Here is a 24,520-nt window from a genome sequence, read left to right on the forward strand (position 1 = left end):
TCTTTATTGCCATTTTAAAGTCCTTTATTATCACTTCAACTTTTAAATTAAAAAAATAACGTTAATAGTTTCTAGCTAAATAAAGGCATACAGCTTAAAAATACTTCCTACCTTAATTTTTTTTTTTACTTAAAGAGACAAGAGCATATCTTTTGAAATAGTCTTATAGCTAATGGACTAGCAATGTAAACACAAACTCACTATGTCTCCTAAATAGAGTAGTAAGCACCATTTGAATGTGTGCATTGGGACCACTCTGGAATTTAATTTGCATGGGTTGCTATCTTAAAGAGAAGCAGGAAAATTTATATCAGTAAGTGTGAGATAATCTGGGTAAAGAATTCTCCCTGGTTAGAAAGACAAATAGGCTATATATAGCTGCAGAATTTAACTCAACTCTGGCTTATATGTTTAAAAAAATGCCCTTATCTGCCATCAAGAATGTATATATGGGAAATCCAAAGCATTAAAAGACCCCAAAATAGTACCATTCAAAATAACAAATTGTGTTGATTATATCAATTGAGGCCCATGTGAAAGATCAGATCACTAGGGGTCATTAGTTGTCTATTTGCCCACTTCTGGGGCAACATGGCTCTGCAGGCACGAGGCCACCACAGGCTATTATTGGAAAGGCTTCAGTGGGTCAAAAGCATGGCAGGCAGGTGGGCCAGGCCCCTGGCCCTCTCAGTACCCAGGGAGGAGTGGTCATCCTAGTACACAATAGCATCAAACAGAGTCCCTACAGGGCCATGTTTTCACATTCAACCCTCTCCAAAATCAACAGACAGGATTGCTCTACACAGAGATCTTAGAGAACAGAGATTCTCACCTATCACTCTTAATTGTGAAAAAAACACAAAGGGCTGGAACACCAGATTTTAACAGTTTTGTGTGCATTTACTTTTCCACACAATGGGTGTGTGAGTGTATCGCTATAATAAACACAGCATGGAAGAACACTGCAGAAAGGAAGCTGGGACTGTAGTGCAGGCGTGGGGTCAGGAGGGCCTAGACCACTGGCTCAAACCACCTTCCCACCAAGACCTGTGAAGGAGAGTTCTCCCAAGGAACACCTGGTATTCGGCATAACTGAAGATGCATTATCCAACTGCAAACCCTTCTCTCCCAGCCAAGGACACACGAGTGGAAGTGGTGAGAAGAGCCAGCCTTGACTCTACCATAATTTTTTTTTTTAATTCTCAAACTTCAGCACTACAACTTCAGTGTTGTTAGTCACACATTAATTGCTGCATACTCCAAACTACTCTCAACACTTCAGTTGATAATTTCTGATAGTTAAATTTTCCAATCTAATAAACCTTCCCAAAATACAGTGACTTAAAAATAACGTCATTTTGTTCATGAATCTGCAATGTGACCAAATGTGGCAAGAACACCTCATGTCCACTCCACTTGGCTTCCACTGAGGTGGCTCAAAGCCTGAGGGAGGTGGGGGCATGGAGTCATATGATGCCTCCCTCATTCACATGTCTGGCCTTTGGGCCAGGAAGACTCAAACAGCTGGGGGCTGGACCAGCTGGGGATCCACGGGCATCTCTATGTGGTCTAGACTCTCTCTGCTTGGTCTCTATATTATAGGGGCTTCATGGTCTTTGCATCATGGTGGGGTATGGAGGTGGGGGCTCTATATTATGTAGCTAAACTTCTTACCTGACAGCTTAGGGCTCCAAAGCTGCATGCCCCAAAGAAGAGAGGGCTAGAGAGCACCCATTGGGAGCTTTATCACATTTCCTACCTTAACCTCTGAAATCACAGTGTCACTTCTGCCATGTTCTACTTCAGCCTGAGTCACTAAGGCTGGCCTGTAGTCAAGGAGACAGGAGTAACACTCCATCTTTTTATGGGAAGAGGGCTAAAGATTTTATGACTACGGTTGAAAACTGCCACATTAAGTATGGAAATAGAGAGGAAGAATACAGCCAGAGAGACTTTAAAGAAAAGGACTGTAGAGTGCAATAACCTAAGTATTCAAGAAATGGTAAACAGCAGAGCTTCCAGGATGCCTAGCTGGGGACTATGAGAGGGCTGCCTTTCGCTGAGAGTGCTGGAGCCCTAGCAATGCAGGCTTCAGTGACTTCTTCCTGGGCTTCCGAGGACACCTGGGTAAGAGACGCCCACAGGCTCGAGCAAATGAAGACCACAGTCAGGCGCTCTAAGCAGGCAGGAGGGAGAGAGAGGTGACAGCCACTCTGGAAAAGGTAAGAGTGATCACCGTGATAATTCAAACTTGCTTGAGAAAGTAAGAAAGGCAGAAGGGGAATGAACAAAGTTCATGAAGGGCAAAGAGGAAAGAACAGCTGGATACAGGAGAAAAAAACAACTAAAGATAAGTAGAACATCCTAAAAGCTAAAGGAAGAAAAAGTTTCAAGTGAGAAGAAAGTAGTCACAATCTCTTACACTGTTGCAAGAAAGGGGAAAACAGAAAACTGAAGAAAAGAACACTGCATTTTGTCAAAGCAGCCAGGAACACACATCGTGGCGGCCCATTTTATTTCTACTCTGTATGAAGAGATCTAAAAATTTCTCATGTCAGCAAGTAGAACTGATGCCTCTAAGAGACCCCAGTGTTTTGTGTTAAAATGAGCTGTTTTTCTGTATCATAAGAAGCATCTGAAAACCAACAAAAGACAGCCGACTTATGGAACTCAAATTCTTCCCCAAGTAAGTTAGACAGCCATTGCTCTGCTGCTAAGACTATGTCAAGGCAAAGCACATCCAACCTGAGAGGCGACACCTTCCCCTATCAGCCACCTTCCCCAGCCCTGTCACATTCTGATGGCTCTCAACAGCAAGACCCATTCCCATGGACTTCAAGGTCAGCAGTTTTAAAACCTAGTTTGAAGATGTATGGAAATTGTTGAGTTTCTATTTTTAAATGGTGTGTTCTGTCCAGATGTGCTTGAAATGTTCTAAAACAAAAAGGTCTTACAGTTGAAAGCAAGTCTACCTCAAAAATCTCTAGAGGTGGCCCAGGAGGTCTACTCTGCTGGCATGTCAGCGTTCAGCTGTGAAGGACCAAGGAGGGAGAGACAAAAATAGGCCTAAATTAAGGATGGGACAGCTTCTACAGATTGGAGGGATGGAGTCGGGGAAAGGGAAACGCACACACACAGTGTTGTTGCCTTTCTCTATACTCCGGGACAGCTCATGGCTGAGGAAGAGAGTTTCTCTTTTACGTAGAACACAGGGAGACTGAAGTGCCTGCAAGGGCTGAGGGCTGGCTCGTTCAGTCAGAACTTACATCAGTACTTCCAATAAAGACAGTTACATGAGAAGAGGTTGCTAACAGTATCTTAATTACAAGGACTCTGAGGGGTTGTATCTAAGCCTGGCATGAGATCAGAGAAGAGACTCCAAACCCAAACTAGTATAAGGGGGGGGATAAAAATTTAGAGCTTTTTTTTTAAATAAATGAAACACTAGCTAGCATGGAATTAAAATAGCAGATGAAGATTTGTGATAAAATACCTCACTCATCACAGAGACATATATTCTTTAAACCTTGCTCTTTATTGTACATAACTTCAAGGATTAGTTGATAGTTGAGATTTATCATTTTGATAACTATTGTACCATTATGTAAAAGCATAACTGATTGAATTCCAGGTTAATCTGTCAGCTACCCAGGCTAAGCCTTCGGGTCTGGATGTCATAGTCACTGCCAGGACACACTTAAGAAATCAAAACCTATGAAGAGGCAACCTTTCATATTCTACTGTATAAAATGAGAGTAAATAACAAGAATCAGTGAAAAATCAAAGAAAGAAAGATTAGACATTATGAGGAATAAATTGAGCATATTTACACAAATCAAATATCAGAGCAATAAAAATAATTACATATATATGCAATATCAATGAATCTAAGAAACACAATATTAAGTTAAAAAAAACACAAGCTGAAAATTCTAAGAGCAATCACTCCCACTCTGACAATGGGAACAAACCAGATTAGCTACAAAAGCACAGTTTTTTAAATGCATCAGGAAGCTGAGGATGCAAGGAAGCCTGAATGTGTTGAGCCCAGGAGAAGAAAAGGCCAACAGCTGCTTTCATTCCTAGCAAAGTATCAGGAAAACAGGACTCCACCATAGCAGCAGTAATGAGAAACCAGGTAAATGGTTAACTAGGTTTAATGACCACATATGGAGAACGATCATATGGATTAAAATCTCAAGGAGCTTCAGCCACAGAGTAAGTCTGCACCACCAGCCACCTCTTTCTCATAGATCTTCACCAAAACACAGCAAGAGCACACCAAAGGCTGAGAGTGGGCAGGAAAGCTGACAAGACTCCTGCTCTGATGCCTATGGGATGTTCCCAACCGGTAAGGTAGGTTCAGGGCATAAAAACTGAGAAAATCCCCCTTGGGCACTTTAGGCCTTCACCCAAGGCCCTGTAGCAGCCCTCCAAAAGTTGAAATAGTGGGACAGAGAGAGAGACATGCTGAGAAGAAGTGGGAGCAGGGCTTAAAGTAAAGAGACCTCCCCAGTAAACCAAACTGCTGGCAATCTGACTGAAAAACAAAAATCTTCCATAGTTGGGTAAGACGGTGCTGGGCTATAAACCACAAAACATCCAGTTTTTCTAGGGTTCAGTCCCCAACCCCTACTAAAGGGAATGTCCTGATTCTGTCCTCAAAACATTTGAAGTCAGTGAAGAAATAAATCTCACTAAAGCTTTGCCAAAGCTTACACCCATTTCAATAACAAATTAGATTGACTCAGCCCACACACTAGTGGCCTCAAAAAAAGGCACGCCCTTTTAAATTACTGCAGCCTCTACAATTCTTTTACATACAGTATCTGGGATGCAGTGAAAAAGTATAAGGTACACAAAGAAGAGAGAAAAATATAGTCCATAGTCAAAAGAATAGCCAAAAGAAGCAGACCCAGAGATGATGTAGATGTTGGAATCATTAGGCAAGGACTTTAAAATAAATACAAAAAATGTGATAAAGGGTCCAGTGGAAAATAGGAACATGAACAGAAGTTCAGAATAATGGAAGTAATTTTTTAACTATATGAAAAACTATTTTTTAAAATGTAGAGATGCTCAAAATAAAATATAAGATATCAAAGATGGCTTGACATAAATAAGACACAGCAGAGGAAAGGATCAGTAAACCTCAAGGCAGACCAATAGGAATTATTCAAACCAAAACACAGGGAAGAAAAAAAAAGAGTAAAAGTAAATAAATAGATAAATAAATAAATAAAATCCTGGAGTAAAGTATCCGGTATGTATGGGATTATATAAAATGGTAATTATATATAAATAAATGGAGTTCTAGGAAAAGAGAGGGAAGGGAACAAAAGAAATAACTGAAGAAATTTGGATTTGATGAAATAATGGATCAAAAATTCCAAAACGGATGAAAGACATCAATGCACAGATCCAAGAAGCTTTAGTAAACCCCAAACAGGGTAAATATAAAAACCACACCTGTTTTTTGATGGCCTGTCATCATTCAGCTGTTGAAAATAAGAAACAAAAGATCAAGAGAAAATCAGCTGAAAAAAAATCACTTATTTTATACAGGGAAAATGATAAAAAGAGCTAATGTCTCATTAGAAAGAAAAAGGCCAGAAAACAACACGCCAATATCTTCAAAGTTCTGATAGAAAAAAACTGTAAAACTAGAATTCTATATCCAGTGAAAATATACTTTATTCTTTAAAAATGAAGACAATAAACATTTTCAGAAAAAGCAAAAATTAAAAGAACTTGTCACCAGCAGACTGCACCAAGAAATGCTAAAAGAAAAACTTTAGGCCAAAGGGAAATGACAAGACGGAAAAAATGAAGAATACCATAAATGGTAAATATGTAAAGATAAATAAAATTCTGTTTCAAATAGCTCTATTTCACACATGTATTAATGTATATATGTTTTAGATTTTATATTTGTGTATATGTTTTGTTTTAAAGTATCTTCATTTTATGTACATATATGTGTGTGTGTGTGTGTTTCTTTTAAATAACTATGACTGCTTTAAAATACTACCATTACTGGGTTTACAGCAAATATATATGACAATAAAATATATAACATATGACTATTTATAATATGGCAAAGTATGGAAGAAGTAAGCAGAATTATAAAGTTTTAGGATTTTTATATTCTTTGTGATATACACAATACCACTATTTGGAGGTAGACTATAATAGGGTAAAGATGCATGTTCTAATCTCTTAAGCAACCAAAAAAAAAAAATGACATGTAGCCTAAATTCTTTTTGAAGAAAATAAAATGGAATGTTAAAAATATGCAAATCACCAGAAGAATGCAAGGAAGACAAGAGAAACAATTTTAGATAAATAGAAAATGAATACCAAGATGATAAACTTAAAGCCAACAATATTGGGACAAATGGCAAAATTTGAATGTGGATTGTTATAACCATGTTAAATTTCCTGAAATTGATATTACTGTGTTTTATATAAGAGAATGTCCTTTTTCTTAACAATTACACATTGAAAAATTTGGACATAAATGGACACGAGGCCTGCAACTTACCCTTCAATGGTTTAGAGTGGGGGAAGGGAAGGGAGAGAGATGGTGTTTTCAGTAGAAGGTATCTTTTTTTAAACATATATAAGAAAATTTTCTTTTTCACATAGAAAAAGAAGACAAACTAAACAACCTATTGTTTGGGAATGCATACATTCAAAAACCTTGGGGGAAAAAATGTCAAGGCATTAAAAATGACTAAGCACAGGTGGTGGTGACCTCAGGGATGGGCAGAGAGATGGGACAGAACTGAAACAGAGGATATGAGTAGATTCAAAAGACCTGGTATTGGTGTGGTTCTGGAGTTGAGGAGTAATTTGAATTGGGACCAAGTTTTATATTTAGTGAAGAATTAAACAAAAGCATTAAGATGATCCCCAAGCCTTACCTGAATCAACAGACATTTCATCAGATTCAAATTCCTGGATATAATTAATCATAAGAATCTATTGACCACCACTGTCTTCCCTTTCCTAACAGCCTCAGCTACAAAAGAACACGAAAGACTGAACACACTTTCTTGAAACATTTAAATTCTCATGCTAAGACACAATAACTCTGCCATGAATAAATTATGTGTAACATTGTACTGCAAAAGAAAATCTCCAGGTTATGTAGATATGGCCCATTAAATAATTAACTATCATCATCCTATTATAGGAACCTTCAGGAGTCCTTTCTGCATAATTTGGTATCATTTCCCACTAGCTGAGAGAGATTACAATAAAACATAAGCAGTCAATAGTATGAGAGTTTTATTATATAAATTCAAGCATCCAAAGTCAAAAACCTATGAAATGTGAAATTATTTTAGTTGGTGGTTGTTGGGTAACATTCATATGTATCACAGAGTACCTTGTTTACTTAAAAGCATTTAGTTTAAAAATAACGAAAAACTGTAATGACTTCTTGGTTCGCCAGTTCTATCACTAGGCTTCTAAGTAACTAAGAAAATCTTGTTTCCTCTGCTTCAATTAACACATTTGAAAAAGGATGATGCTTGATTCTGAAATCAGAAGAATTACATTGAATAATTAAAATTTCTATGGCAAATATATCCTATGAGACATTATTATAAATTTTATTAATGTTCACAACTTTACAAAATGAAACCCTGAAGCACAAGGATGTCGTTTTTCAGAATGTTTCATTATTACCACTATTTCATTAAGCAATAAATATTTAGGGAGAGCCTGCTATGTACAGGGTACTATTCAAGGTTCTGAGGATACATCAGTGAACAAAACAAATGGAGTCCCTAGACTCATGGAACTAACACCTGTTCATCATGCTCACAAAAGAATGGGTTAGTACACTCATACCAAGAGTCCTTAATAAGGTTTTGAAGCCATCTAAAATTCTTGTAGCGCCATAGTGGGTTATTATGAAGTATCCTTGATGGCATCTACTATGCTAAGAGGGAATGCTGGATATAAAGTCCTGATGGTCATCTACTACCAACCCCATGGTGTTCTACCATCCACAGCATGGCCAGCATCTGGCCAGAAGATGGGACACTTTCCAGGTATTTTCTGAGATGGTAGAGAACTTGAAGCAGTTCTGAACAGGACAGTTGAGAAAATACAGGGCCCTTACATGTCATAAGGGCAGTATCTTCTACTAGGTAACAAAGTATTTCCAATGTATAAGGGAGAAATTACTATTGGAAAGAGCACTTTTGTACAGGAGACAGTCCCTTGTTACATCTTCAAGGCAAACATGACTAGTTCCACTGACTACCAATTATTCATCAATTATTTCAGAGGGGATTAGCCAAAGAAATTAGAAGGAGGAAAAGGAAGAAACGGAGGGAAGAAGGGAGAGAGTAAAGGGAGGGGGAGGAAAAGAAAACTCATCATTAAGATGCTCTCAGCCTCAAGTACTTCAGTCTCAGCAACATCTCCCCACTCGGCGTCAGCACAGAACTGGAGGCGGTCAAATCCAAGGTCTGAGCAGACCGTGCCTCCCCTCACGGGATGCTCCTGAAAACACCAACCTCATGTGGCTTCTAATTCATCCTTCTGCCCCTGTGATTAAGAGACTGTGAAATGTCAACATTTCAGGACCAAAAACTTTCTATTTTCAGATTTTCAATTCTAAACAAAAGCAGGCTCTATGCGAGTGCACTTCAGAGAGAAAGAAATTGTAATGTTCCCTGAACTTTTCAAATTGCAATCCTGGGGGGTGAGAATGAGGACACCGTGGGGAGCCCTGATGAGCCAGCCCCTCAGGAACCGCAAGGAGCTGAGAGATGTCTCCAAGGCACTGCGACCAGCTTCCCCTTGGCCCTCTTCAGCAGTTATGAAATGCTGCCACTGTGCATCAGTACACCATATGTTGAATAAAACATGCCAAGAAGCCAAAATAGCCCCACCTTTCTTGAAAAGGAGTAGAAAATTGCATCAGGTTGCTGCTAGTAGCTTTCTTTACTGTCTTTACATTGCTGATGGTAGCTCCAAAAATGGAAATGAAATCCAGTCCCCACTTGTTATAGGCTTGTCCGGGGTCTGGACAAGGGCAGTGCCCAGAGGTTTCTGCAGGACTCCCACTTGAAGGCGCAAGTGTGAAGCCTCTCCTCAGGCTCATACAAAGGTCTTCATTTTAACCAGAGCCTACACAGTTCTGCATTTTTCGGCCCTAATAGGCTACCACTGTCACACTTGTTTATTAATCTACATACTCCAAAGTCTCTTAGAAAAGGGTGACCACAGTCCTTCGGAGGCTTCTTTTAAAATTTTGCTCTAATAATAATGTAATGTTTATTGAGCACTTACTATGTATCAGATGTTGAACTAAGTATACTTTTTAATTTAATCTTCACAACATTTAAAGGTAGATATTATTAATCCCACTTAACGGATTGGGAAACTGAGGCTTAGAAAAGTCAAACAATTTGCCCAGGGTCATACTTCTGGTAAGAACCTTGGGATCTGTCCTTCCAAATCCATGCCTTTAGCCACTAATCCATACTTGGAAGGAAGAGCAGCACAGTGGTTGCAAAGGGCACTGGCTTTGCAATCAGAAGCACCGCCACTAGTCAGGGCATGACCTTAGATGATCATTTAACCTCTTCAAAGCCTCAGTCACTTCATCTTCATTGTGGGAATAGTAACTGCTATCCTGCCTTTCCCCCAGGGTTGAAGACAGTATCAACACCTGTTGCTGCGATCCCGTAAGTCCATTTCTTTTGTACAAACTTCCTTGTCATTTGTTCAAGATCAGGAATGAGAGATGAGGTGGGAAAAGCTGAAGGAAAAGGTCTAAAACTAACTTTAGAAGTTATGTGTCTTTTTAAATTGTGCATTTGCCTTTGTGTAACTGTATGGGGAAACATGGACTCTAATGTTTGAAAATGAATTTGACTAATATTAAAATTACCTAGACATGAATTAATCAAAATAGGCAATCCCGTAGTATGTACCCAGTAAATAACTAAAGGAAGGGCAGAAGGCAGGCAGGCAGGGGACAGGCAAAACTGCCAAGTTCACTTATCTTCTTTTTTTTTAGCCTGGTGGTATTTCATTTCCCATGCATGTAACTAATTGGTTCTCTGGGTCTATCAAATTAATTTGGCCAAAGTCATTTAATTTTTCTCTGTCATTAACAGTGATAAAAAACTTAAAAGCAACACAGTGACAAATATTTTTAGCCAAACTATAATATTCTATAGTTTGAACAGCCCTGTGATCATGGTGAGACATTATGCTAGGATAGGCCTATTTTCTTGAAATTTCAAATTGCCTAATTGAAGCAACACTCATGGAGACCAGGACCACACACACACACACACACACACACACCCTAATCTAAATATGAAGCTACCAGCGGTAGCTAATAAAATCCCAATGCACGTTTATTCCTACAGCCATCAGCTAACACAACACTGATGCAGAGAAAGTTCCCTAACGACCTTCTAGTGAGGATTTTGGGGAACTCTAGGAAGAAGCACACACAGAGATCAAGAAATGAAAGCAAATTTATGGTGGTCTCAGAAGCTTGAATGAAGAAAACAAAAGATGGTAAGCAATAACTGCAGGGGATCCCTGCCCATACAGTGGGAATTTGGGTGTATATAGAAAACGAAATATTCATCATCCTACATGAAACACACTTGGGGCTAAAGCTCTGTCACAAAATCTCAAAATTAATCTATTTTCTCTTAAAATTGCTAAAAAGAGCAAAAATGCCAATATTGAACTGTTCAAAACTTCTTTTAACATTAGGAACATAGTGAATACTATCTAAAGGACCACCTATAAGGAAAGCCACCATTAGAAGGACAGCATTTCTGTTCAACTCCCCAGCAGCATCATGCCAGCACCTGTATTATGACTCAGGATGCAAACTACCCAGATTCCCAGGTCTGCAAGGACAGGGACTGGCTCTGGAACGGGACAAGGGGAGCAACAGCAGGAGGAACAGAGCACTTCTACTGCCACCCCAAAAGCCCAGGCATCCTTCCCATCCCATCCTCAGGTGCCCCAACAGACTCCACCAACTAGTCTCAAACATGCACAAAAGTTAAGGTTCAGGGAGAGAAAATTTACATAGTCAGAAGTGGACTGGGGAGGTGAGTAGCTTACCTCCAAGATCTCTCTCCTCACCTGTTCTAACTCAATCCTGTTAAAATTGTTCATCATAGCCCAATGTTCAGATACAAAATGCTTCCCCTCAGAGTGGGAGAGCTTTAAGCGAAGTGTTAACACTGTCACGTGGTCATCCATTTCTGATTGAGACAGCATTTGGAATATCAAAAGCCAGGCACAAAATCATAGCCTATTAATATTTATCAGAGTCAAAAGTAAATAAACACAGAAGATTCTAATTAAGCCTATCCAAAAGAAGAAGATGGAGACTGGAAGAGTATCATATGCCATAATAACTAGGGCATAGGAAATGCAAAGAGCCCTCAATAAATATAATGGTTTTTTAAAAAATTGGGGACTGGGGAGTAGGGAACTTAAAGTAGCTACAACTTTTATTGAGCATTAAGATACCAGGAATTACATAGGAAACTGCATTGCAAATGTTGAACCCAATAGGAGCAATTGAAATTGATTCTGGCATGTAGTTAAACTACTTTATCTAATCTATTAATAAATAAGAAGATCTTTCATTAGTTGGCCGGAGGGTAGTTGCCTCTGTCCAATCTGATTTTCCTGAAAACGACGAAGACTTGCATACACTTTATCCAAATAAAAGCCCAAAAGTTCCAAAGTATTGTTTCTGGAATCTGAAGTTACTGGGCAGCGTCATGCTCTTCCTGAACAGGCCTAAACTCTCCTTCCACCTGTTCCCGGATATTGGGAGGGGAGGGGAATGTGTCTGTTTGGAACATATTTTATTGAAACATTTTTCAAAGTGAAGAGTTTAAAAACCTCGTGGGAAATCAGAAATTGTTGATCAAGAGTGAACATCTAAGGAGAATGAAAAATGAAATTATCCTCCCAGGCTACAAGGGGTGGCCTAAAATAACCAAGATTCTTCCTTATTCGGCGATGGTATACAGAAGATTTAGTGAAGTGGGCTTATTAACAAGATGCTCTACAGCTTGTAAGCAAGAAAGGAAGTCGGTTCTACTTATCGCCGCCGGAACAATCTGCCTCACCCCCGCTTCCCACAGAAAGCCACATCTGGGCTGGTTTACTAGTCTGCAAACTCAGTAGGGAGAGCGCCAGGAACCGGTCACCTGTGAGGTGCCACCTTACCCTGGGAGCAACGAGGCCTCCACACCTGACAGGTGTCCCCTCGCCCCTCTCTACTCCCAGAGCCCGGCCCAGGACTGCATTAACCCCGGGGACCGAAAAGCAAATGGACCTTTAAAATAAAAAGAGAGCGCGCGGGTTTGCATTATATAACAATGTACAGCAGATAAGGCTTCTAGAAAACTAAAGTAGAGAGAGGAGGGGCAGGGGTCTGGAGGGCGAGGGGACCCAGGCGTCGCGAAGCTTTCGCCGCCACTTACTCGAAGGCGAAGAAGAGTCCGCTAGTGACCAGGATGAGGACGAGCGTCAGGTAGAAGACGCCCGTCTGCCGGGCCATCATGATCCTCCCGTTGCAGAAGAACTTGTTTCTTCCCGGGAAAACCTCCCATTTCCTCCGGGCCGCGATTTTCTTCTTCTTGTGGGGCGACTCCATGGGGGAGGAGCTGTGGGTGCTGATCTGACTGTACTCGCAGTCTTTCATGGGCCCGCCGCCGCCGGGAGGCATCCACGAGGGCAGCCGGCGGGGGGCGCACGCCCCCAGGAGCCCCCCGGCCGCGCGGGCCCCGCCGAGCCACGACCGCCGCCGGCCGCCCGGCAGCCCCCCGAGCCGCGGCGCTGCGGCCCCTACGCGGGCTCCCGGCTCGGCGACAACTTCGGCGAGGACACCCAGGTTAACCCTCGGGGGAGCCCAGCTGTCATAGCCGGATCCCCTTCCTGGAGGGACGGGGCTCGCCCGCGGCGACTGTCCTCGGTCGCTTCCAGTCCGCGCGCCGGGGCGCCGGGGCCCCTCGGGGCGCAGGGGGCCGCACGGCCCGCTCCGGGCTCGCCACGCGCCCGCTCCCTCGCCCGGCGGCTCGCTCGGTCCCGCCGCCCCCGACCCGCCGGCCGCGCCTCGGCTCCGGCCCGCCGACCCGCGAGCGCTGCGCCCCGAGGGGACGCGAGGCAGCGGCCCCGGTGCCGGCTTCCTCGGGAGCCACTTGAGCGCCTCGGCCAGGTTTATTCTAATCCTTCCTCCCGGCAGCGGATCCTCCCCAGGAGAGAGCGGTGGAAACTGGGAGGCACCTCGCGACACCGGCAACCCCTCCCAGGGGTGGGGAAACCAAGCACGTTATTCTGTCAGGAGCGGGCTCGGCGACAGCCCGGGCGCTGCTCGCACGGCGACCCCGCCAGCGCGCCTGGCAGCCGAGCCCAGTCCGCGGCCCCCGCGCGCGGCTGCCGGGCCACCCGGGCCGAGGGACGCGGCGGCGGCTCGCGGGCTGCGCGGCCAGGGGCTTCCTCGCCCCTCCCGCCCCATAGGAGCCAGGCCCGCCCCAAGGAGGGCCGCCAGTGGGCGGCGGAGCGCGTCTCAGGGCCGCGGGGCGAGCGCCACAGACACTTGTTTGCAAGCCCCAGCCCCGGCGCGCGCGCCGCGCTCGGAGCGGCCCGCCTCCTCCCGGCCCGGTGGGCGGTGGCCCGCGCCTCGCCAGCCCGCTGGCTCCTCCCCCGGCTCCTCCCCCTCGCGGGCGAAGCCCGGCCCAGCCCCGCGGGGCCCGACCCCAGGCCCCCCGCAGAGGCGCTGGGCTCATCTGGCAGCGCCCGAGGACCGTCGGCAAGCGCTCCCGGGCGTCCTGCCCTCCTCCCGGCTTCTCTGGGTTTAGCCCCGGCAGCGGCCGCCGCCTCGGCACACACACATTCACGCAGCAACACGCAAGCCCACTCTTGCGACTCCCGGGGACCTGAGGAAGCGGCGCGGAGAGGCGACCGGCCCCGGCTCGGCTTAGTTGCGGGGACTCTACTGTTCCCGCGGCGCCAGGATGGGGAGGGACGGCGCGAGGCGGGCCGGACACCGGGACGGGAGCTGCAGGCGGAGATCTCCGGGCCCGGCCGGGTTCCAGGCTCCCCGCGGGGGGAGGAGGGGAGAGTGGAAAGGCCTGGGTCCCCTTCCTTACTCCCGGAGGACATGCCTGTGGCGGCCGGGCTCTGCTTGGCTTGCTGCCTCCCCGACCGACCCTTTCTTTCCCACTTCGCGACGAGCGCTATTTGCTCGCTTTATTTCTCTCCTCTCCCCTGCGAGCTCCAACGGCAGCACAAGGACCGCCAGCCCCGGCCCCGCCCGACAGCCCTGTGGAGCCATGTGTGCGCCGCGCCCTCCCGCGGTGGGCTCAGCTGGTGGGCTGCGGAAAGCGAAGGCAGCTGGTGGAGACGCTCGGTTTTCCGAGCCCCACTTTCCTTTCACTGCCCACTGGGATGTGTAGTTTTTCCTCTCGCCTTTCCGCTCCAAGCGGAAACCCGACTCGGGGACCAAAAAACTGCAAATCCCTGCATCCCTCGCGACGAGGCGGGCGAGGCGCGGTGCTAGGCGTTCTGGGGCTCTGTGGTTGGAGATGGGAACTAACAAAGGGAATGGAGGGGAGTGATTGTCCCTTCCCTGCACTGGGCACGCTACACGTTACACACGTTCTTTTATCTAATCCTCACTACGAGGTTACTAACCCTGCGAGGCACGATTGTATCCAGCTTAGAGATCGCTTAACTACTTGTCAGAGGTCACAAAGTGCTACGATGGTAGAAACGGACTGAACCCAGACCCCTGAGAACTTCCTTACAAAGCGCTGCCTCAGAGAGCAATTTCAATGTGATGGGGGCTGGTCTATCCAAGAGAGAAAAAGAACTGGGGCCAGTAGAGAAGAATTTCCTGTATATAGTAAGGAAAAAGTGGGGATGGCAGTTACAATATGACATGAAATTATAAGGAGTTATCTATCAAAAATGGAATTTACAAGGGTCCATTCCAAAGCAGGTTAGGGAAATGAGTAGGATCTTAAATACACAGTTAGAATTGAGTTTGAATGCTTTTAGCTATCAAATACAGAGGGGCACATTATAGGAACAATTAAGTACTTTATAGCTGCATTATTTTTAAAGAGAAAACTGGCAAGCCTCACATTTCAAGTGAAAGCTCTCATATGCTCTTAACCTTTAGCTCATGGGATCAATGGAATGTTTTTAAATTTATTGCAAGTGTCCAATTAGTATACTAGATCCCTTGACTTGATGATTTTTTTTAAAGGCTCCCATTCCTATTCTTGTTAATTTTTCTGGCATCATGCTTATACTTTTTTAAAACCTCCTCTGTTAGACATACATACTAAAATTACTTAATGTTTTAAAATACTCCCTCCTGCCCATCCTCAAAACACATGAGGGTATGAATGAAACTATACTGGCAAACTGTTGAAACTTTTGACATTAAGTGATATATCTGTATTACTTATCTAATCCAGCAAATTATAACAAATTTAGCATCTTAAAACAACACAGATTTGTTATCTCATAGTTTTTGTATGTCAGGCGTCCAGGTACCTGGGATCCACTGCTTAGGTTGGCCATCAAAGTATTGCCTAGTCTGTGTTCTCATCAACGGCTCAACTGGAAAAGAATGTCTCCATGTTCTCTTAGGTTCCTTGCAGCTGTAAGACTAAAGACCCTGGCTTTTTGCTGGCAGTCAACTGGAGATTGCCCGCAGTGTCTATGAGGACATTGTCACATGGACAATTGGCATTGTCACATGGCCTTTCCCATCATGGGCACTTATTTCTTCAAGCCAGCAGAGTCCCTAGAGCAGGTCTCTTTGAAGGGCCCCCACCCATAAGATGGTGAAATTCCTGCTTCTCTTCCGGGTCCTCAGTTTCCGCCGGCACCACCTGAACCCCAATCACCCCTCGCCCCCCTAATCCCAGCACCTAGCCAATAGCCACCAGCCCCGTAGAAGTGACACCACAATCACCCCATGCCCCTTCCTATATAACCCAGCACCTTTCCCTAATAAAGCGGAATTCTCCGGTGAATTGCTGCTGTGTGTCGCTCCCTTCCTTTCATTGGTGCCGAAACCCGGGAGACGGGACACTCCAACTGGGCCCCGTCTTCCCCCCGACACCAGCAGCAGCTTGTCCTTGTCCTCTTTTTCCAGCGCTGGCTCCTCACACTCACCACTCCTCCTTAGCCTTTGGGTAAGTTTTCCCCCCGGAGTGGGCCGCTCTTCCCCGACGAGGAGGGAACTCTCCCACCTTAGGCCTTCACAGCTGGGGCGGACCCTCAGGCCCCTCCTCCAACAGCCATAAACGAGGTGACTACTTTGCGGATGAGAACGCTCCCTCCCCCCCCTTCCGTTCCTTCCGCCGAAAATTCCTTCCGCCGAAAATTCCTTCCGCCGAAAATTCCTAGTACTAGGTACCTCGGACTCCGGCACTCTGCCTTCTTAGAGAAGTCTGGGAGACGACCCACACTTCCTAAGAAACCGACTCGTATACGAGTTTCCGCAGACCACCAAGGATCATCGGGGACGCCCTTTGTCTCCTTGCCGTCTGCTCCCAGTCCGAGGGTCTCCGTTCGTCTTCCCCTGTTTGTCTCCTTCTCTGTCCTTTAGCCATGGGAGCCTCCTAATCCCTCCCTGAAAGTTCACCTCTTGAATGCCTGCTCAAGCATCTAGCCACCCTCTCTCTGACGCCTGATATAAAACCAAAACTTCTCCGCAAATACTGCTCCCAAGATTGGCCGACATACCCCCTAGACAATAACAACCAATGGCCCGCAGGGGGAGCTCTTGATCCTAACATCACTCGTGATCCTTTAACTACTGCCAGCGCCTGAAAAACTGGAAGGAGATTCCCTGTACCGAAGCTTTCCGCCTCCTCCTCCTGCCTCCCTCGCCGCCGCCGCCTCCCCCTCCCCCCGCCTCCCCCCAAGTTCTCCTAGCCTGCAAGCCGTCTCTCCCCCACAGAAGCCTCCGGTTCACTCCCTTCCCCCTCCTCTCCTACAACAGCCCCTCCCCCTTCCTCCACCACCATCTCCTCCCCCACCTCACCCCCCTGCAGATCAAGCCTGAGCCTTTCAGCCCCCCTCTAAGTCCCAGGAGCCTCCTCCGTCTTTGCCCCCATCACCTGTTTCTCCCCCACAGACTGAGCCTGAACCCTTCAGTCCCCCTCAGACTCGGTCCAGAGGGCCTCCCAAAATTATCGCCCCCCCTCCGGGATGTAGCAGGATCCGAAGGCATCGTGCGCGTTCACATCCCTTTCTCCTTAGGAGATTTAGCGCAACTTGAGAAACGCCTAGGTTCCTTTTCCACTGATCCCACGATATATATCAGGGAGTTTCAATGGACCCTCCAATCATACAACCTCACACATCATGACATTTTCATGCTCCTGGCCAATACCCTCCTTCCTGAAGAGTGTAGACGAGTTTGGGACTAAACCCAAACGCACGCCACTGAAACCCACAGGACTGACCCCACCTATCCCCCTGGCCCCACCGCTGTCTCCGAACAAGACCCACACTGAGATTATAACACCGCCGTCGGTCTCCACTCTCGAGATATCTTCGCCTGCTGCTTAATAGCAGGTCTGAAAAACACAACTCGTAAAGTAGTCAATTTTCAAAAGCTCCAAGACATAATTCAAAGGAGTGAGGAGACTCCCTCCGAGTTCTTAGACAGACTCACTCAAGCCCTATTACAGTTACCAGCCTGGACCCAGAAACGCCTGACGGAAGACATGTCCTTATGACATACTTCCTAGCTCAAAGCTACCCCGACATTAAAGCTAAACTCAAAAAGTTAGAACAGGGCCCCGCTACCCCACAGACTGAGATCCTAACAGTGGCCTTTAAAGTCTTCCATAACCGGGAGGAGGAGAAAGAATGCCGTAAACAAAAGGCTGCTCAGGCCAATTTCCAAATGTTGGCCCAGCTGATAAAACCACAACCTGGGCGCCCTTCTACAAACAAGCCCCCCACAGGAGCTTGTTTCAAGTGTGAAAAAGAGGGACATTGGTCAAGGGCGTGCCCCTCCAACAGATCTCCTACCACCCCATGCCCCAGATGCCACAAAAAGGGCCACTGGGGGTCTGATTGCCCAGCCACCCGAAGGGGAGGCTGGACCAACAACCCCCATCCTAAGCCCGCCGTAGTGGGGCTGGCAGAAGATTGACGGGGCCCGGGGGCTTCTCGCCCGACCATTTCCATCACCAAACAGGAGCCCAGGGTTACTTTAATAGTAGACGGTCACCCCATCTCCTTCCTCCTAGATACAGGAGCCACCTTCTCAGTCTTGCGGGAATACCGGGGCCCTACCACGCCTGCCATTACTCCTATAGTCGGGGTAGGAGGTAAACAGATTTTCCCATTAAACCCCCACCCCCTTTTATGCACAATCCAAGACAATCCCATACCTTTCTCCCACTCCTTCCTGGTTATGCCCCAGTGTCCCATCCCTTTACTAGGACGGGACATCCTTTCTCTCCATGTTTCCATAACTGTATCCACTCCCACAGCCCCCAGTACTCCCTTTCTAATGGCCCTCATAGCCAACGACCCCCCTCTACCGAATGAAAGCTCCAGTTCTGCCCTCATACACCCTGTAAATCCCAAAGTTTGGGATATTACAAGCCCCTCCGTGGCTCTATGTCCTCCTGCCTCTATCAAATTACATGACTCCTCTCAGTATATCTGTCAGGCCCAATACCCCCTAACCACTTCAGCCCTCATAGGCCTCCAACCATCATTCAAGATCTTTTAAACAAAAATTACCTCAGACCCACTCACTCCCCATTTGATACCCCCATATTAGCTGTTAAAAAAAACCAACGGATCTTTCCGCCTCATCCAAGACCTTCGCCTCATCAACATGGCCATCGTCCCTACCCATCCCTTAGTCCCAAATCCATACACCCTTTTATCACAGATCCCTGCCTCGGCCTCCCACTTCTCAGTCCTAGATCTCAAGGACGCATTTTTTTCTATCCCTCTGGACCCCTCCTCCTAAGATTTTTTCGCCTTCACCTGGACGGACCCATACACAAGACATTCTGAACAACTCACTTGGACAGTTTTGCCACAAAGCTTCCGAGTCCACCTTATTACAATACGTGGACGATCTTCTGCTTTGCAGTCCCTCGTGGGAACAGTCTCAACTTGACACTGCCTCCCTACTTAACCTTCTAGCTTCCAGAGGTTACCGGGTATCCCCTGTCAAAGCTCAAATCTCTTCCCCTTCTGTCACTTACCTCGGATTTCTTTTATCTCAACAAAGAAAGTCCATTACCTTAGACAGAAAATGGCTCCTCTCTGACCTGCCCGTTCCCAAAACCAAGACAGAAATCCTTTCCTTTCTAGGCATGGCTGGGTATTTTAGAGCGTGGATCCCTAACTTCTCCCTGTTGGCAAGACCCCTATACGACCTCAGCAAGGGCCCCCCTGAAGAACCATTATCCTCCTCACCCCGACACTCCTTCATTAAGCTCCGTGGAGCCCTTGTGAAAGCCCCGGCTCTCCATCTTCCTGATTTGTCAAAGCCCTTCTCATTATATATTCATGAGAGGTCCAGTCAAGCTCTAGGAGTCCTAGGCCAACATTATGGCCTATCCTTTGCCCCAGTAGCTTATCTTTCCAAGCAATTAGACCCCACAGTTCGGGGATGGGCCCCCTGCCTACGGGCATTAGCCGCTGGACAGCTCTTGCAGAAGGAAGCTCATAAACTGACATTCGGGGCACCCCTTACCATTCTGTCCCCACATCACCTAAAGGATCTCTTAACCTACAAAAGTTTACAGACTCTCCCTCCCTCCAGACTCCTGACCTTACTGTCCTCTTTCCTCCAAAATCCCGTTCACCCCCTTTGCCATCCATACCCGAATCATGACTTTTTCCTCCTTTACTGCTCCCTCGCTCTCTCTCGCTTTTTTTCCTCATTCCTATTGTCTTCCCCGCCACCCCAGCCTCCTTTGTATGGCGATTCAAAGTCAGACAGACTTACACACAGCATCAGACAAAAATTACTGCCCTCATTGCCACATCAGACTGCCCTCTGAAAGGCTGCTCTGAGCCTTTATACCTCCACTTTCCTCCCTCCACCGAAGTGCTCACTAGCAGCTACCTTTATTCTCCCTACCTCTGCTTCCTCTATGACCGAAAACAAGCCTGTTGCAGGCGATGGCCAGACACCTACAGGGATGTCCCTACTGGTCTTGCGCCATTCACTACATGGGTAACTCCCGGTACCCACAGTATTACTCCTCCAACCCATTCTCTTCAATACTAACAAACCCCTTCCTTACCTGGCTTTGGCCCATTGCAGGCCCTATAATAATCATTCTCCTCGCCTGTCTCTTCTTGCCTTGTAAAGTTTATCAAATCCCAAGTTGGTAAAATCTCTAATCAAACTTTCAACCAGCTTTTACTCAGGAACTACCAGCTTTTAACCACAGAAGATCCCTCACCCTCACATAACCTCCTCACCACACGCTGAGATGGACCCCTCTCTCTGCTGGAAACTGTTCCTGGAAACAATGGCCGCGGACGCCTGGCTTCTGGCACCCGTATCCTCTTGGCACCATTAGAATCAACAAGTCCTCAACCTATGGTTACAGGGAACCTTCATTGATTTCCAACCTGAAGAAGTCCACATCTACTCGTCCTTACTGTGGGGAGTCCTATCAACCCTTTCCTCCCGGTCCTCAAGCCCTCACTCCCTTCTCCGCCCCCGTTCAGCAGGAAGCAGTCAGAGAGGAAGCAACATCCACAACCCCATAGAGGAGAAAGGGGGGAATGAAGGGCCCCCTCCCATAAGATGGCGAAATTCCTGCTTCTCTTCCGGATCCTCAGTTTCCGCCGTCGCCACCTGAACCCCAATCACCCCTCGCCCCCCTAATCCCAGCACCTAGCCAATAGCCACCAGCCCCGTAGAAGTGATACCACAATCACCCCATGCCCCTTCCTATATAACCCAGCACCTTTCCCTAATAAAGCAGAATTCTCCGGTGAATTGCTGCTGTGTGTCGCTCCTTTCCTTTCACTGTTACCAACATGGAATTTTGTATAACAAAGTAACAAAGTGCCATATTCTACTGGTTAGAAAACAAATCACAGGTTTCACACACACCTGGAAGGGAATTATACAAAGGTATGTATTTGAGGATGATGGGGGCCACCCTAGAATCTGTCCAACAGAGTGTACAAGAGGGCCCATTAGGCTGTTCTTACCTACTATATCTAAGCTTATGTTTATGTGTGAAATATTCCATAATAAAAATAAATTACTTCTTTTTAAATTATATCTAAATTTTCCATTGCAAGTAAGCTTCTAGGTAAGCTGATGTGATTGTTTGCAGTTGTCTTCCTATGAATTCCTTATTTCATTCACTCCATGTTTACTCAACCTATGGCAATTAATTGATTTAGGGTGCATACCTACAGAAGTTCACTAGAACCTAGCATGACAGCCATGGATTTTAGCTCACCACCAAAAACTATAAGATGTGAAGGAGTTCATTCATTCATTTCCCGATTATTTATTTAGTGACTAGTTTGTGCTCTGTTTTTAAGTACTATTTTTCTGGCAAGGATATAAAAGGATTGAGGTAGATGTTTATATCTGGGGACTAGAGAGATAGGTGGAAAGAACAAACAACAAATGCAAATAAAATGCAAACAATGAAAGCACGTAAGTGACTAAATGATAAGACCATTCCAGAGAGTGATTACAAGAACATAGAAACAAAGCAGGCTAATGGGATGTGGTGTGTAGGCAGGGAGTTGGGGAAAGAGGCCTCCAAGGAGAAGACATTTGAAGAGAACCAAAGGAGAAAAACAGCAAGTGTGAAGTCCTTAAGGCAGACCAAGCCTAGAAAATTATAGGGGAACAAAGAAAAGACAGAGTGGCTGGAATGGAATGAGGGACAGGTGCATGGTAAGAGGTAACACTTGTAAGTGACAGTACCAGTGAGGCATCTGGACTTTACAAGCACTGGGAAGTCATTTAATCTGTGACCATCATTGTATTAAGTGTTGAGGGATCAGAAAGAAGAGTAACATGCAGTACTTTGCCGTCAATTAATATATAGATTCCAAACTTTAAAGCTAGGACTTCAGTGCCTCTAAAATTAGAGACCAAAACATTTGTTTTGGACATGAGTAAATTGAGGTCCAGAAAAGGAGTCACCTGCTAAAAATTCCTTGAGAATGCTTCACAATAACAAAGAATCTATAAATGAATATTGAATTGAAAGAGTGCATCCTCTGATTTAAAGCTTTAGAAAACCAATGATAATTAATTAGTGCCGGTTGTGTGGAAGGCAATGTGATAAAGAAGTTGAATATGGCAAAGAAACTACAATCTAGTTCAGGAAAGATGACACTCATGAGAAAGTAAATAATGAAAGAAAATACTATAAAAATAATTCTCCTTTCTGGAGTATCTTCTTGAACTAGGCAATGTCCTGGTTCTTGATTCATTTAGTTCATTAAATCCAGAGGACAAACCAACAAGGGAAGGATCATTATCTTTATTTCAGAGGAGGGAAGTGAAGAGCAGAGAAGTCACGTGATTTGCAGGATGCTGCTAATGAGTATTAGAGTCAGGATTCATGGCCAACATCTATGTCTGATCCCAGTTTTTTGACTCCAGTTCACTAGCCAATGGAAAGAGTATATTGTGTATGACTAACTGAGTATCTTGACCTCAGAGGAGAGAGAACCTCTGAGACTTAGACTATAGCAAAGTGGGACTCTGGGACTGGGCAGTTTGGAAAGGCAGAACAAAAGGGGTTAGGATCTCAGGAAATGGTGGGGAAACTCACGATGTTTTTAGTTGCAGTAGAATCAACAAGGTTTCAAGTGCAAATAGTTTACTTGGGAGGGGATTCCAGAAAACCCTCAAGGATATGAGGAAGTCCGATAGGGGACGGGAGAAGCTTATAAAGCATCATTATGAAGTAAGTTACCTCTGTGGGTAACTGAAGCTCAGCTAACTGGGAAGCGGTGCAGGGCCTGCCTCACAGGTATGCCACCTGAGGGCTGAAAATGCTAAACTTTAGCCACCAGCCCATCTGGTATCATTCGAGAGCTCCTCCTGGGAGCATAAACTCTATCTTCCTTACATCTGATCACCCTCCTAACACTCTCATAGCCTGAGCATTTAGAGCACCATGCTGGCCCTCCAGTTGATTGTTGGTATCTTTCATTCCAGGGGCCTTTCCTTGTTAGTATCTGATTTGGTTCACTGACAACAGGAGTTACGTTAACAAAATTAGAGCTTCATGCCTTTCATCTGAGCAGTTCAAAGCATTCCACAAACCCACCTCAGTAATTCTAAGACTGCCTACAGGCAGCCAAGAGGAAGTATGGTCTTATCCATGGTGAAACGGAAAGACATTCAGATCCCAGGACATTATATGATGTATATATCTTTTGCAGCCAGGATGAATGTGCACCCAGTGTGGTCAAAGCACGCAGAGGCCAAAGGGACATGGTCCTGGAGGGAGAACTTTGAAATCTCCAGAAAGGGATTTCTTCAGAGAGCTCTAGGATGGCAGGAAGCTCCCATAGCATACAAAAGAAAAGCAGATGCCCCAATTCCTCCCAACTGGAAGAGTTTGCTCCCATTTTTACATGTGCTCAGCACATCTGGGAACATCTTGTGTCAAAACATGTAAGATGTTTAAAGTAATAAACTCAGCACTACAAGAAAAAAATGGATAAGGCAGAAAAAAATTTAATCTGAATTTTTCTTGTAATTTTCTCCAAATGACTTTTCCTTGTCTCTTTAACACAGAAAAATTACTTTTTAGAGTTTTATAAAAATAATACATGTGCATAGAAGAAAATATTACAAAAAAAGAAAAAATTTACTGCACATAAATATGGAAAATGCAACTGTTGCTCAAATTCCCATCACCTTAAGTAACCATTAACATTTTGTTGACCATCTTTATGTAAGTCACTGTATGCATAAAATATGTACATACACATATTTCTTTATCATTTAACAAAAATGAAATTGTATTGTGTGCTGTTTTCATCTTACATGTTTTTTTTTTTTGAAGTGTAGTATTATTCCTTTGCATCCCCAACCCCAACTCTTTCCCAAGTAACTAATGTTAACAACCTAGTATGTAATTCTGGGCAAATACATACACACATGTACATACAGTCCATATTCCAAGTTCATCAGTTGTCCTAATAATGTCCTTTAGGGTTATTTTCCCAGGTCAGGATTCAGGTCAGGATCATACATGGCCCTTAGGCATTAAGTCTCTTGAGTCTCTTTCCCTATGGAACACCTCCACCCCTTTCTTTCTTTTTGTTTCTTGATCTTAACATTTTAGAAGAGTATAGGCCATTCATTTTGTGCAAGGTCAGTCAATTTGGGTTTGTCTGGCACTTCTTCACAGTCAAACCCAGGGTAGGGCTCTCACCAGGTTTCAGGAAGGTGCACACAGGTAACGTAACTGGAATGACAAGATAC

General features: G+C 45.2%; 1 protein-coding gene across 2 annotated transcripts in view; it reads right to left on the bottom strand.

Moving 5' to 3' along the window:
* The window catches only part of ZDHHC14 (zinc finger DHHC-type palmitoyltransferase 14), a 258,748-nt gene extending 245,399 nt beyond the window's left edge, over positions 1–13,349 (bottom strand). For both annotated transcript variants that reach the window (XM_036886708.2, XM_036886707.2), the window contains exon 1: positions 12,504–13,349. In XM_036886708.2, the coding sequence (XP_036742603.1) occupies positions 12,504–12,748 (245 nt within the window). In that variant the 5' untranslated portion in view covers positions 12,749–13,349. The remainder of the gene's footprint in view (positions 1–12,503) is intronic.
* Between the last annotated feature and the right edge of the window lie 11,171 nt (positions 13,350–24,520).

Source organism: Manis pentadactyla, chromosome 12 (assembly GCF_030020395.1).
Source record: "Manis pentadactyla isolate mManPen7 chromosome 12, mManPen7.hap1, whole genome shotgun sequence".
Lineage (NCBI taxonomy): Eukaryota > Metazoa > Chordata > Mammalia > Pholidota > Manidae > Manis > Manis pentadactyla.